The sequence below is a fragment of the Bubalus kerabau genome, chromosome 17 (genome assembly GCF_029407905.1).
Source record: "Bubalus kerabau isolate K-KA32 ecotype Philippines breed swamp buffalo chromosome 17, PCC_UOA_SB_1v2, whole genome shotgun sequence".
NCBI lineage: Eukaryota > Metazoa > Chordata > Mammalia > Artiodactyla > Bovidae > Bubalus > Bubalus kerabau.
The window spans coordinates 29380774-29394723 of record NC_073640.1 but is presented as its reverse complement, the minus strand read 5'-3'; the positions used below and the strand labels follow the sequence as shown (position 1 = coordinate 29394723).

Genomic DNA, 13950 nt, shown 5'->3' with positions numbered 1-13950 from the left:
TAAAGCCTGGCATGGACCAGGCTCCTCAAACACAAACAGACCTGGGTGAACAAGTCTGACGTCACAAGGAGGGGAGCAAGGTTTAGATATACCCACTGCTTAAAAGGTGGTGGAGATGGAGAGCGGAGGAGTGGGAACCCGAACCCCCTGTGTCTAAGTTGCCAGGCTCTCCCTGATGCAGCCTGGAGGCCCCTGGACAATCTGCACCCTCTCTGGGACTCTATCTGGGGAAGGAAACCTCATGGGGGGTGGGATCCCACATATCCAGGAAGAGCGGAGATCTGGGGCCTCTGCTCTGCCTTCTCTCGTGTCTGTCGAGAACCCTCGCTGCTCCCCTCTGCTTGCTGTGGGCAGGTGGCTTAGCCTCCAAGCCTCAGTGTCCATGAGGATTGACCAAGGGCATGGAGAGCAGTCATTCTGTCCTGGCACCCTGCACTGGGCTCTGGGTGCTACAGAGGCTGCTGGGTAACCATGTGGACAAAGGAGACAGACTAGAACCAGGATGTCACAGGAGGACAGCAAGAGAAGGGCAGGGCCACCGAGCGCAACAAGAAGGAAAATGAGCCCGCATCACAGGGATGGGAGGGAAAGAGCGAAAACCAGCGATGCTGATGTTTCCCTCTCAAAACGTGAAGTCCATCCACCTGCATTCTGGCAGCTGGAGTGGGAGGTGTGGCAGACAGAATCAGACAGGACTAGAGGCTCTCACACCAAAAAGGAGGCCAAGAGGCTTTCACCTGTCTCAGGTGACATCAACAACGGCCATCCTTCCCCTCCTGGTTCCCCCAGGGCCAGGGGGCTTTCTCTGCATGGGGAAGGGAGGAGAACACGGAGGCAGCCACTCCTGGACCCTCCAAGGAAGGGGGCGGGGCCCTGGGGGAAAGGGACGAGGCTGGATATTCACGAATTTTGTCACCAGAAGACCTGGCCCGGAGAAGGGGGGTGGGCAGGGAAAGAGATGCATGCAGGAGATTTTCAAGGGGAGGGGCAGCACCCCAAACCAAGAAACAGCAGGAATAACACAAGCCAATCTGGAGATGCTGGAGGCTGGGAGGAACCACATGCACATTTCGAGGAAGACAAGTGGGAGAGAGGGCCCAGATGGGGGGAGGCGAGGAGGCCCAGGAGCAGCCTAAGGAGATCCAGGTGGGGGAATGCAGGCACGGAGCCCCAGACACAGCAAGCAACGACTTCAGAGTCTCAAATGGTGGAGGGATGGTGGGTGATCACATGGACGCATTCACTCCTCAGTAGACCCAGGGAATTTATACCTTGCAGATGGCGAAAGATTTTAAAAAGTGCAAAAGGACAGGGGACAGGTACTATCATCCTGTGTAGCTGGACAGGGGGACTCTGTGGGTGTAACTGCCTGGGAAAGAGGCCAAAAGCAAGGCAGGCAGGACTGCACCAGCTGTCACTGAAACCTGGGAAGGCCACGCTGGGAGCACAGAGGCGGATCTGGGGGGCGGTGGGTTGGGGCCACTCATAAGCAGATGTGACCGGTGACCAGGTCCACTGCAGAAAGGGGAGAAACTGAGCTGGGGATTCACAGTCTCAGAGGAGAACGGAGATGCGGGCCCTTGTGGGTGGGAGGGGGTTGGGGCTCAGGTCCAGGTGGGATGAGGGAAGACACCAAGGGCAACAGAAAGAAGGCAGAGCCCGGGGGCTGGTCAGAGGGGTTCTGACCAGGGAAGGGAGGGGCAGCAAGGTGCCAGGCCAGGCTGGGCAGAGAAGGGGTGTGGGGCATCTCCTGCAGTGTCTTGCCAAGGCGAGGGAGAGATGCATAGAATGTGTGAGGCCACGGTGCCCTCATCTCTCCGTACCACCCACAGCTGCACAGCCTGTGTCAGCAGGCAGCCCCCCGCCCCTGAGCCCTGGTGATGGGTGCAGGGGTCCCTGGGAGCCGCCGTCGTGCCCTCACAAGAAGGCCGGTCTCTGCCTGCATGCCTTGAAAGACAGGCTGTTTGGGGGCAGGAGGAACTTTACAGAGAGTTCTGGAAAACTTCTTTCTTCTGAACCACATCACAGTCTATAGATTCCACCTGGCCCAAGTCTTTACTGAACGCCTACTGGGTATCAGGTGCTGTGCTGGAAACTGGGGGAATCAGGGAACAAAACAGACAGGGTCTCTGCCCCAGGAACCTGCAGGGCAGGGCCCGAGAGTGGCGAGTGCTACAGCCAGGCCTGGAGGGTGTGCAGAGGGGTCAGTATTAGACCCCGTGGTCAGAGAAGGCCTTTCTGAGGAGGGGGCATTTAAGCAGAGCCCAAATAAAATGAAGGGCCCGCTCTGCAAATTCTGCAGCCAGAATATCCCAGGCAGAGGGAACAGCTGGGAAGATGATTAGCTGGGTCAGGGAAGAACAGTGAGCCCATGAGACAGGAGAGGAGTGGGGTGGGGGGAGGTTGGGGGTTGGTGCAGAGCATATGCTGGTTCCAGGGAAGGACTGTGGCTGTAACTCTGAAAGCAATGGCAGCCGCTGGGCAACAATGTGGAAAATGAGGGTGTGTCTTATTTATTTTTTGGTGTATGCAAAAAAGGATAAATTTATCTGAGTCCCTTACCAAAGCCAAGAACAATAGTTAAAAACAGGCCTGGGGAGGGATGGTGGCCAGTAATAGAAATCAAATATTGTCGGTCTAAGCAAAAAGGGAAATTTATAATTAGGATTCAAGGGTGACTTACCAAGCCCAAGGGCAGGACTCACCAAGGGCTGGAACAAGGGAATGGAGCATATTAGAATGCCAGGAAGGACATGATGGACTTTAAAACGTGGACAGAGTAGGGAGACCAGTGGGGCGGCTTCTCCAAGCAGAAGGGGTGTGGGGGCATCTCTTGGGGTGCCCTGCCAAGGGGAGGGGTGGAAGAGAACATGTGAGGTCAAGGTGCCCTCAGCTCTCTTTGCCACACACAGATAGATGCACATCCATCCCGGCATGGAGCACCTGGGGAGTCGATGGGGGCTTGGAACAGGGAGGGAGTAGGATCAGAGTCGAGAGTCTACAGTGTCCAGGAGAGGGTGGAATGTGTGGAGAGAGTAACACGGAAACATATATTACCATATGTAAAATAGATGAGTGTGCTTAGTCGCTCAGTCGTGTCCGACGCTTTGCGACTCCATGGACTGTAGCCCACCAGACTCCTCTGTCCATGGGGTTCTCCAGGCGAGAATACTGGAGTGGTTTGCCATGCCCTCCTCCAGGGGATCTTCCCAACCCAGGGATGGAACCCAGGTCTCCCGCATTGCAGGCAGATTCTTTACTGTCTGAGCCACCACGGAAGCCCATGTCAAATACACAGCCAGTGGGAATTTGCTGTATGACTCAGCAAACTCAAACCAGGGCTCTTACAACCTAGAGGGGTGGGATGGGGAGGGAGGTGGGTGGAAGGTTCAAGAGGGAGGGGACATATGTATACCTATGGCTGATTCATGTTGATGTTTGTCAGAAACCAACTCAATACTGTAGAGCAATTATCCTTCAATTAAAAATAAATGAATTAAAAAAAAAGGTCTACAGTGTCCAGCTCACCAGTGTTTCCTGACCATTGCTGGGGGCTGCCCTCAGGTAATCAGGCCTTAAAAGTTAACTCAAGGTTCTGTCTTAGAGATGGGGGTGGGGGAGGCAGGAGAGTTTCCCAGGTGGCACTAGTGTAAAGAATCCGCCTGCCAATGCAGGAGATTCAAGAGATGCAGGTTCGATCCCTGGGTCAGGAAGATCTCATGGAGTAGGAAATGGCAACCCACTCCAGTATTCTTGCTTGGGAAATCCCAAGGACAGAAGAACCTGGAGGGCTCCAGTCCATAGAGTTAGACACGACTGAGTGACTGAGCTTGCACCCAGGCATGGGGGGAGGGAGGGAGACTCAAGGGGGAGGGAGGGAGGGAATACATGTATATTTATGGCCCATTCATGTTGTATGGCAGAAACCAACCCAACATTGTAAAGCAATTATCCTCCAATTAAAAATAAAATTTTGAAAATGTGCCCTTCTCTGGGCCAGGACTGCCAACCTCATGTGGCTGGCCCCCTGGGCCCTGCACAGCCACTCTGACCCCACATGTGGTGTTCAGCGGCTCTGGGGCTCACCTTCTGGAGGGAGGCTGCGGGAGGTGGGGGCAGGGCAGAAAGGGGGTGTGCTGAGCACCCGGGGACTGGGTTCCCGGCTTTCCCATCTGCTAAGTGAGGGAGCCTGGCAGCATAACCAGCAGACAGCTGCGGCTATGTTGCCCCAGAATTCCACGAGCAATGGACCCCCAGGTTTTCCTTGCAGGGAGAGAAAGGGAAGCCATGCTGGAAGTGACCATTACTAGAAAGTGTGGGCAGAATTAATTCTGGAATCTGATGTTTGGGGTCCTGATGAGGGCCCTTTCAGGTAAAATAACAATCTCCAATGCCTTGGGCCCACTGCTCCTTGGGGCTCTGCTGGTAATACCTGCCCACCTATCTCAGAGGCTTGTGAGGAAAAAAGAGAAGCTGCAGACCTGAAAGGGTTGAGTGAGGGGGGAAGCGTGGTTCTGCTGCTGGAGGCAGCCCTGGCCAGCGGGGACCCTGTTGGGGTCCAAAGGTGGCTCAAAACCTCACTCCCTGATAGCTGTGTGACCCTGGCCAAGTGAGTTAACATTTCTGTGCCTCAGTTCTCTCATCACTGAAATGAGAATAACTCTTCTAAAGAGCCTCCCTGCCTCAAAGACAGCCAAAGCCCCAGCGAGGCTGGCTGGATGTTAGTTGCTTGGGCGCTCAGCCCGGGCGGAACTCTCTCCCGGCAGGGACAAGGCTTCCCAGGTTGGCCTGAGGATTCCTGGCGCTTGGCTCGTGTCGCGGTTCGGAGGGTCAGCTCCTTGCCATCAGCCAGAGTAGAAGGATGGACGGTCAGGGGCTTGCCATCCGTCAGACCAGAGAAAAGGCGCGCAGTTTCCTTCTTAGCCACGAGGTGGCGCCCTCTGCCCCCAGGACCGCGAAGGCGCGACTACTCACCAGCTCCGCGGCGTCCTGGCCCCGGAGCAGTGGCTTCTCCTCGGGGAATCGCAGCTCCTGCAGGCCGGCCATGGTCACGTCGTGGAGCAGGAGCCCTGGGAAGAGAGGGCGAGGAAGTGGGGTTAGGGCCTAGTGCGGCGGGGACGTCTCAGCCCGGCGGAGACGACAGCGCCACCCCGCACTGGGACAGGGGCACCAGGCACCACCCGACGGCTCCGCTCCGTCCCCGGATCGCGGTCCCCAAGAGCAGTCCCAGCTCAGCGCTTCACCCGGGCAGCGAGGCTCAGGGGAGGTCATTACATTATTTGTTTTTAAAACATGTTCCCCCAAGCCCCCGACGAAAGGAAGAAGGGGCAAAAAAGGAAGAAGGGGCGAAAAGGGAAGAAAAGAAGGGAGGAAGGAAAAGAAGAAAAAAGAAAAGAAAAACAAAGCGACACTATATACCATGACCCTTGAAGCAATTTCAAGTGAATTCCATTTATTAAGAAGCAGGGGGCACATGTGGGGAAGCCCCCGGTGGTCAGAAGTGGACAGTGGGGTCTGAAGGACACGGAACTGAGCTGAGCTCAGTGCTTAGGACAAGCCTGGGTGAGGGGGGCTCTGAGAGGGGAGGGGGCTGGCAGTGTGACACTGAAGGAAGGGGTGCCAGTCACGACACACCACCAGCAGGGAGGGGTGAGACTGTGACCCCTCGACCACAGCCACCAGGCGGAGGGGCCCAGGCCTAAAGGCTGCAGGTTCTGGGGAGACTCTGGGCCTCTGAACCCCAGGGGAGGAAGGGTCATCTGTGCACATGTGTGTGTCTGGAGGATCCACTGTTGGGGGGAAGGCAGACAGAAAGGGTGCCAAGACCCCACAATCCATCTAGCCTGGCACCACCATTCTTCACTGGGACTGTAGGATGGCATAAATAAGAATTCACCAAGAGAAACACAAGGCAGGAATATGAGCTGAAAACTCATAAAAGAATTACAATTAGCCAATAAATACAGGGGGAAATATTAAAGCGCACTAGACGTCAAAGATATATATATTTTTTTTTTCGCTAATGGAATTGGCACACTTTGCAGTGCTGGCAAAGATGCACCAAAATGGGCACTTTTCTTATACTGCTTGTGAGTGTATAAATTGATACGTCTTTCTGAAGGGCAGTTTTACAGAACTGAATTAAAATCATTTAAAAGGTTCTTACTCTTGGACTCAGCAGTCCTCTCCCTGGGAGAAATTTCCTAAGGAAACCATATGCTTTCCTTAGGAAAACTAGCATCTAATGATTTATCTCTAACAAAGCTCACCCCAGTGCCATTTATAATAGGGGGAAAAGAAAAAAACTAAACTAAAAGAAGCCAAATGTCCACAAATAGGGAAGACAATAACTTGTAAGATTATTTAATAACGTGAGAAAATGCTTGTTGTAATAGGTTTTTAAAAAGAAGTTGTAAAACATACAATATTATCAAAATTACGAGAAATATGAATAGTTTCACACACACACAAAAAAGCCTGGAAGGCTTTTTATAAAGTTAACAGGTATTATCCCAGAATAAAGGACAGAAAACTAGCACCCACAGTCTGAAATCAGGGAGAAAAAAAAAAAAAAAACATTCAGAAAGACTCCCTGAAGATCATTAACAATTCTTTATTCTGGCAAAGCACTCCAAGGCTCCCAAGGCTGTTAGATTTCACCCTGATGGGAAATGTGATGAGATAACCAAAGCTCAGAGAAGGTCCAAGCCCAGATGGGGCCTGGCCTGGAAATTCCTCATCCAGCCCCATGCTGGTGCTATAATGCTGTCCTGGAAGGACTGCTTCCTATTCTTCTTCCCAGCCTCCCTCCCTCCCCTCTCTCCTTCCTTCCCAATTCTGTTATCAGTCTTTCTTAAAGGTGAAACCCTCAGACTTTCCTTTCTGCCCTGAAAGGCTGACCATCCCACTAGCTGGTTGGTCAAGAAGGTGCCCCCCATCCTTGCCCACCCCTGCTCCTTTGGCTTCTCCCTATAGAAGCCCTAGTGACGGGGAGTGGGCACAGTGGTTGCCTGGACCCAAGGACCTTGACTGGAACCCATTTCCTGTGGGCAGTCCTGAGACCAAGTTGCAGCTCCAGACCTCCCCTGGGCTTCCTTCCATCCTGTCAGAAGCAGGAAGCATCAGCCCTCAGAATGCTATCAAGATGGTGCCTTGTGATTGCGTAGTGGTCCCCACCTCAGTCTAGTCTGGGGTTGAGATGCGCTGAGGCTGGGGCTGGGAACTGCTGGCTACCCAGGCCTGCTGGAAGGTTAATCCAGCTCTGTGCTGCCACCCCTGGCAGAGCCTAGTCCCCAGCATGAAGAGACCAGGCAGGAAGGCCCCTGCCCGCCCAGGCGCCCTGGTCCCCGCACCTTGTGCCACCCTGGAGCTCTCTGTTCCCAGTGGTTTCCAGGGAAACCGGCTAACACAATGCACATGGGCTGTATTTTTAGAACGGCGTCCTCTCTCCCCTCCCCCACTTTCTCTTCCATCCTTTCTGATGTGTGCACATTCATCCCTCCATCCGGTGGGGAGCTGAAAGAAGGGTCCCACCCTGGAAGTCTCTTCCCCATTAGGGAGTCTTTAGCCTCCAGCCTCCCTGAATACCCGACTCAATTAAATGCCTTGGCAGGACTGGGATGTCCCCGCCCTCACCCAGGTCTGTTACGAAACCACCCTGGAGACCCATCCTCCCCAAGGACGGTGCTATTAAAAGGGCTGAGAGTGGGCAATGCAGGGACAGATGGCCTGTGAGGGAGGGGGTGGTGGGGAAGGGGGCTGCAAAGAGAAACCTCATACTCCAGGGAACCAGGGGTGTCTCAGCCCCAGGAAAACAGGGACAGCCCAGGGCCCAGCAGGTGGTGGTGTGGGGCTCCAGAACAGAGGCCACAGCAGGCATTCTTCCCAGGTGGTGGTGGCAGACAAGTTCCTTCCTAAGAGAGTTGTGATCGGGAGAAAAAAGGCAGGGCTTCCCTGGTGGCTCAGTGGTAAAGCATCTGCCTGTCAATACAGGAGGCGTGGGTTCAATCCCCGATCCAGGAAGATCCCACGTGCCACAGAGCTACTAAACCTGTGAGCCACAGCTGCTGAAGCCTGAGCGCTCTAGAGCCCGTGCTCCACCGCAAGAGAAGCCATCGCAATGAGAAGCCCAGGCACCGCCACTGCAGAGTAGCCCCCTGCTCGCTGCACTGCCCAGAGCAGCAACAAAGACCCAGCATAGCCAAGAAATAAATAATTTTTAAAAATTAAAAGAAGGCAGCTAGATAATGTTACAAGAAAATGAGATTCCTATCAAATCAATACATTGTATACCTTAAACTTATTATACAATGTTATATGTCAACTTTGGTATCTCAATAAAGCTGGAAAAAAGCTTTCAGAAAAGAGAGTGAGGTTCCTATCAAGTCCCACAAGGAAGCCTGAGTCAGGTCTGTACAGAGTCAGGGGGCACAGAGCAGGTGGGGTGGGAGGTGCCCGGGGGGAAGGGGTCTTGGAGCCATAGCGATGGGCCTTTTCACTCTGTCTTTCCCCTCCCCTTAATCCCCAAGTCCCTAAAGGCAACACAGAGTGTTAGAAACAAATGGGCCTGGGATGAATTCCAGCCCTCAGCTTCTCAGCGGTTAGGCCCGCAGTCTGGAATCTCTTCTGTCTCACTCACTGCCTAGCTTTATTTTGAGCAGGCCACTAACAGGATTGCTTATCTGCAAAATGGGAGTGGTAGCCTCCCTTTGCCCACCTCAGAAAGCTTTGAGGTACAACAAAGACAACAGACAGAAATGTGTTTTTGTAATGTATTTTTAGTATTTTTACTATATACCAGGTGTTCTTTATTTTTTTTAACTTTTTTTTTTTTCTGTATTGGGGATAGCCGATTAACTGTTGTGATAATTGCAGGTGAACAGCAAAGGGACCCAGCCATACATACACGTGTATCCATTCTCTCCCAAACTCTCCTCCCATCCAGGCTTCCCCATAACATTGCGCAGAGTTCCCTGTGCTGTACAGTGGGTCCTAGCTGCTTATCCATTTTAAATGTAGCAGTGTGTACAGGTCCATCCCAACTCCCTATCCCTTCCCCACAGTCTTCCCCTCACCCCAGGAACTATAAGTTTATTCTCTAAATCTGTGAGTCTGAGAAACATGCTTTTAAAATAGATTTCTATACCCATTTGGATGGGACAAAAATCACAGGGTTGATTGGGGTCCTCCTAACTTTCTTCGGCCTACTTGGAGGACTTTCTTTTTCTCTTGTCTCCTGTTTAAGAAAAGTCATACCTGCTGGCAGGGAGGCTCTGCTGATGTTTGCAATAAAGGGACAGGAAAGGGGTAAGGGAGAGAAAGCAAGGGCTCTTTGGCTGGGTGACGGAAAGGGGCCCTAGAGCAGAGTGAAGGTGGGTGAATTCTTTAAAAGGAATTGCATTTCTTTTCTATTACTTTTGGTTGCTGATTTTGTGCTTCTTTAAATGTGATTCTGTGCTGAGACCTGGGCCATGTGAACGCTCAGACTTAACAGGGTTAAAAATGTAAATGATTCCTATGATTGTTCCTGAGGTGTGTAGTTGGTGTGTAGTCACTCAGTCGTGTCCAACTGTTTGCGACCCTGTGGACTACTGGAGCCTGCCAGGCTCCTCTGTCCATGGGATTTCCCAGGCAAGAATACTGGAGTGGTTTGCCATTTCCTTCTCCAGGGAATCTCCCCGACTCGGGGATTGAAGCCGTATCTCCTGCATTAGCTAGGTGAGTTCTTTACCACTGAGCCATCTGGGAAGCCCCGAAACTATTCAATAAATGCTTCAATTAAACTGATCAGTGGCAGTTACGCATCCTATGGAATAAAGCCATCGTTGAGTAGAAGCCCAGCTCAGTCATTAGTAGGGGGCATCTGGAAATACATGCAGGTATTTGAGCTTGTCTCAGCAACCGGGAGGAGAAGGCAACGGCAACCTACTCCAGTACTCTTGCCTGGCAAATCCCACGGACAGAGGAGCCTGGTAGGCTGCAGTCCATGGGGTTGCCAGGAGGCGGACACAACTGAAGTGACTTAGCAGCAGCAGCAGCAGCAACCGGGGCACCTACAGTGATTAGGAGTCAGAGGCAAGGAAGGCTGCCTGGGGACACCGCTGCACAGTGAAGCATCGCTCCCCACCCCAAAATGCCTTGAGCTGCCCCCCTGAGAAACACAAGAGCTGAAGGAGAAGGAAGGCCAGACACCAACAGGGTGAAGTTAGCGTATGCAGGTGAACCAGATCTTGTGGGACAGGGAGAAAACAAATTATAAAAGGGGTAGGACTTTCTTGTTTTTTTCAATCCTTGGAGGGAGGGGGTCTCTGGCAGGTCATGGTCAGGGTCTTGGTCCAAGGCGCCCTGTGGTTGATGCACTCCTGAAAGTCCTAGTTATGACGTCCCATTACAAGAAGAGCCTCGAGCAAATGGAACAAGGAGCAGAGCCAATCTGACCTGGGCAGCTCCGCCCTGGGGGAGGGTCTGTGTCACAGATTGAGAAGGAGGTCACTTAGGGCAGGATCAGACTCACGTTCAAGCCTGGGCACCTGATGCCCTTCCATCTACCCACACCACGCCAGCACTGTGGTTTGAAAAGAAGTCCCAGAACTCAGGGACCCAGAAATCAGGAACTTTGCTCCCAACTGCACTGTGTAGAGGGTTGAGAGCTGTCCGAGTAGCTGGCCCCTCATATCACTCTCACCATCTGGATGCGGACCTCAGAGGGCTGGAACAGCGCTGGTGGCGGGCCTGGGATGGAGACAGACCTTCCCTCAGCATCCCCATCTCACAGGTGAGGCAAGAAAGGTGCACGGAGGGTGTGACTGGTGCAAGTCCCCTGTGGTGCATCCAGGGAGGAACCCCAGAGCCCGTGCTCTTAAGCCTGACTCTAGAGAATCCCCTGGTGGTCCAGTGGCTCAGGACTCAGTGCTCTCACTGCCAGGGCCCCAGGTTCAATTCCTGGTCAGGGAACTTAGATCCCGCAGGCTGCATTGTGGCCGACTGCCCACCCCCACACCCCATAAAAAAAAAAACAACCCTATTCTACACAGATTCTGTTTCCCTGGGGAAGATGGCTTAACAGGAGGCTGCAGGGAACATGATCTTGTGTTCTGGCCCAGCCTCCATTTCCTCTCCCATTACAGTCCCCTGCTTTATGCCAAATTTGACCTAGACTACGTCTCCTGCTTCTTCCTTGGTTTGGGCCCATGAATTCCTATCTCTTCACAACCACTGCCACCCTGCCAACACACACACACATACACACACACACTCCCACTGTGCTGAAGGCAGCCATATTTGGATGCGGACACTCAGCTAAAGACCCCAGCTGACTCAGTCGGCCCATTATTCCTGCAGGAAGCACATGCTTCTGTGCATGCTCTTCCCTCTGCCTGAAATGCCTTTCCCCATCACATGCCCACAACAATGACAACAGCAATAATAATGAAAATAAATTGTTAATATTTTCTGACATGATGTGTGTTTGTTGAATGACATGAAATGAATGAATGAATGATTCTTTGCTCAGACTCTAAAGTATTAAATGATTGGTAACATTCAGTGTCAATGAGGTTGGGGGGAAACAATACATACTCTCATACACCACTGGCTGGACTGCAGTGGGTTCAACTTATTTGGCGGGCAAGTTGGTAGTTTGCAAAAATGCAAATCTCTCTCAATTCCGTTTCTAGGTATTTATCCTGAAGAAAAACACAAAGAGGCTATGCACAGGGGTGCACTCTGCAGCGCTCTTTGGAATAGGAAAAAAAGTGAAAAGAATCATCACAAGGAAAATAAATGTCAGGAGAACGGTTAAACAAACCCTGGCACATCTATACCCCTGAGCACCACACAGCTATTTAAAAAATGAGGCAGCTCCACTCAAACAGATAAGGAAGGCATTCTAAAATACGCAGGTAAGAGAAAAGGGCATGGCACAGAATAATAAGTATAAATAAATAACCCATTTATGTGAAAAATACATGCATGGAACAGGTACTTTTATTTGCAAATTAAAAAAGAAAAAAGGTCCTCGAATGAATCAGGGTAACTATAACAATGCTCATTTCAGAGGAAGAATATGTATTTGGAAGAGTCTAAAAGGAGTCTTTTATTCTACAGAGCTGCTGCTGCTGCTGCTAAGTCGCTTCAGTCGTGTCCGACTCTGTGCAACCCCATAGACGGCAGCCCGCCAGGCTCAGCCATCCCTGGGATTCTCTAGGCAAGAACACCGGAGTGGGTTGCCATTTCCTTCTCCAATGCATGAAAGTGAAAGGTGAAAGTGAAGTTGCTGAGTCGTGTCTGACTCTTAGCGACCCCATGGACTGCAGCCTACCAGGCTCCTCCATCCATGGGATTTTCCAAGCAAGAGTACTGGAGCAGGGTGCCATTGCCTTCTCTGATTCTACAAAGCAGATCTTATCAAATCTAAGATACCATCAATTAGAGCTGACACTAACATTTTATGAATCAATAGAAGAGAAGGAAAAAAAAAAAACCCATTATTGATGAAATTAATACTGCCCCCTACATTTTAACTTTTTATTTTGAAATAATTTCAGATTTACAGAAAAATCACAGAAAAAAAAGCACAGAAACTTCCTACATACTCCTCATTCGGCTTCCTCTAGAATGTCACCGTGCTACAGAACCTTAAACAATTAGAGAAACCAGGAAAGAAAATACTGATATAATCCGGTGATGCAATCTGCAGACGGTCACTGAATTTCACCAGTTTTCCAGCAGTCTCCCCGTCCAGGATGCCACACTGCTCCTAGTTGCCGCGTGGTCCCCTCCATTCAGGGACAGTTCCTCAGTCTGTCTTTTATGATGCTGACACCCGAGAAACATTGAGTAGTTAAAATCTGTAGACTGTCCCTCAGTCTGGGTTTGTCTGTTGTTTTTTTTTTATGATTAGACTGAGGTTTTGTATTTTTCGCAAGAAGACAGCAGAAGAGATGTGCCCTTGTCACTGTGCCATTTCATGGGGTACAAGATGTCAGTCTGTCTCATTACTGGGGAACCTTAAGCTTGATCCCCTGACTCAGGTTCTGCCGGGTATCTCCAGTGTAAAGTTACTATTTTTCCCTTTGTAACTAACATGTATCTTGTGGGAAGATCCTTTGAGACTATGCAGACATCTTGTTTCTCATCATACTTTCCGCCCACTAATTTTAACAACTATGGATGAGGCTTGCCTGCAGTTATTCCAGTGGTATTTGCTTGATGATCGTTTTCTATTTCCATCATCCCTTCTACATTTATTAATCGGATTTCTCCTGGAAGACACAGAGTTGTCTTTTCTTCTCCATTCACTGATTTATTCAATTACTTATTTTATTCTATGGGTTATAATCCATTTCCATTATTATTTTATTGTTCTGATTGCGCCAGATTTGGCCATTGGGAGTTAAGTTGGCTCTTGGGTCCTTTCACCATTTGCTGTCTTTTTTATTTTTTAGTAGCTTCTAATTTACTCCAAACTCATCTTATATTTTTTCTGCCTCACACACACACTTTTCTCTATGTATGTATGTATCTGTATATCTATTAAAAATCTGGAATTTATAGTGACATCTCTAATTCCAATTCAACACCACTCAGTTTATTCTAACTTCCCTCTTTTCATTATTTGTAATTGTTTTTCTTCCACAGTGAGAAACCTGGCTATCATTATCCCCAATATTTTTATTTGCTCATTCCTACTATACACACAAAGTAACTGCAGACCTGTCACTAACATAATGAGTTCCTATCATTCAGAAGTTTTGGTAATTAATTTTTAAAAATATTTTATTCTTTTAGACTTAGACCCACATCTATCACTCTTATAAGTTCTTTTAAAAAAAACTGAAGTATAACAATGGAATATTACTCAGCTATTAAAAAGAATGCATTTGAATCAGTGCTAATGAGGTGGACGAAACTGGAGCCTATTATACTGAGTGAGTCAGAAAGAAAAACACC

The 13950-nt window shown here is 50.3% G+C and overlaps 1 protein-coding gene across 4 annotated transcripts in view; it reads right to left on the bottom strand.

Moving 5' to 3' along the window:
- The window catches only part of NDRG4 (NDRG family member 4), a 42976-nt gene that overhangs the window by 18454 nt on the left and 10572 nt on the right, over positions 1-13950 (bottom strand). For all 4 annotated transcript variants that reach the window (XM_055552294.1, XM_055552295.1, XM_055552293.1 and 1 more), the window contains exon 2: positions 4975-5069. In XM_055552294.1, the coding sequence (XP_055408269.1) occupies positions 4975-5046 (72 nt within the window). In that variant the 5' untranslated portion in view covers positions 5047-5069. The remainder of the gene's footprint in view (positions 1-4974; positions 5070-13950) is intronic.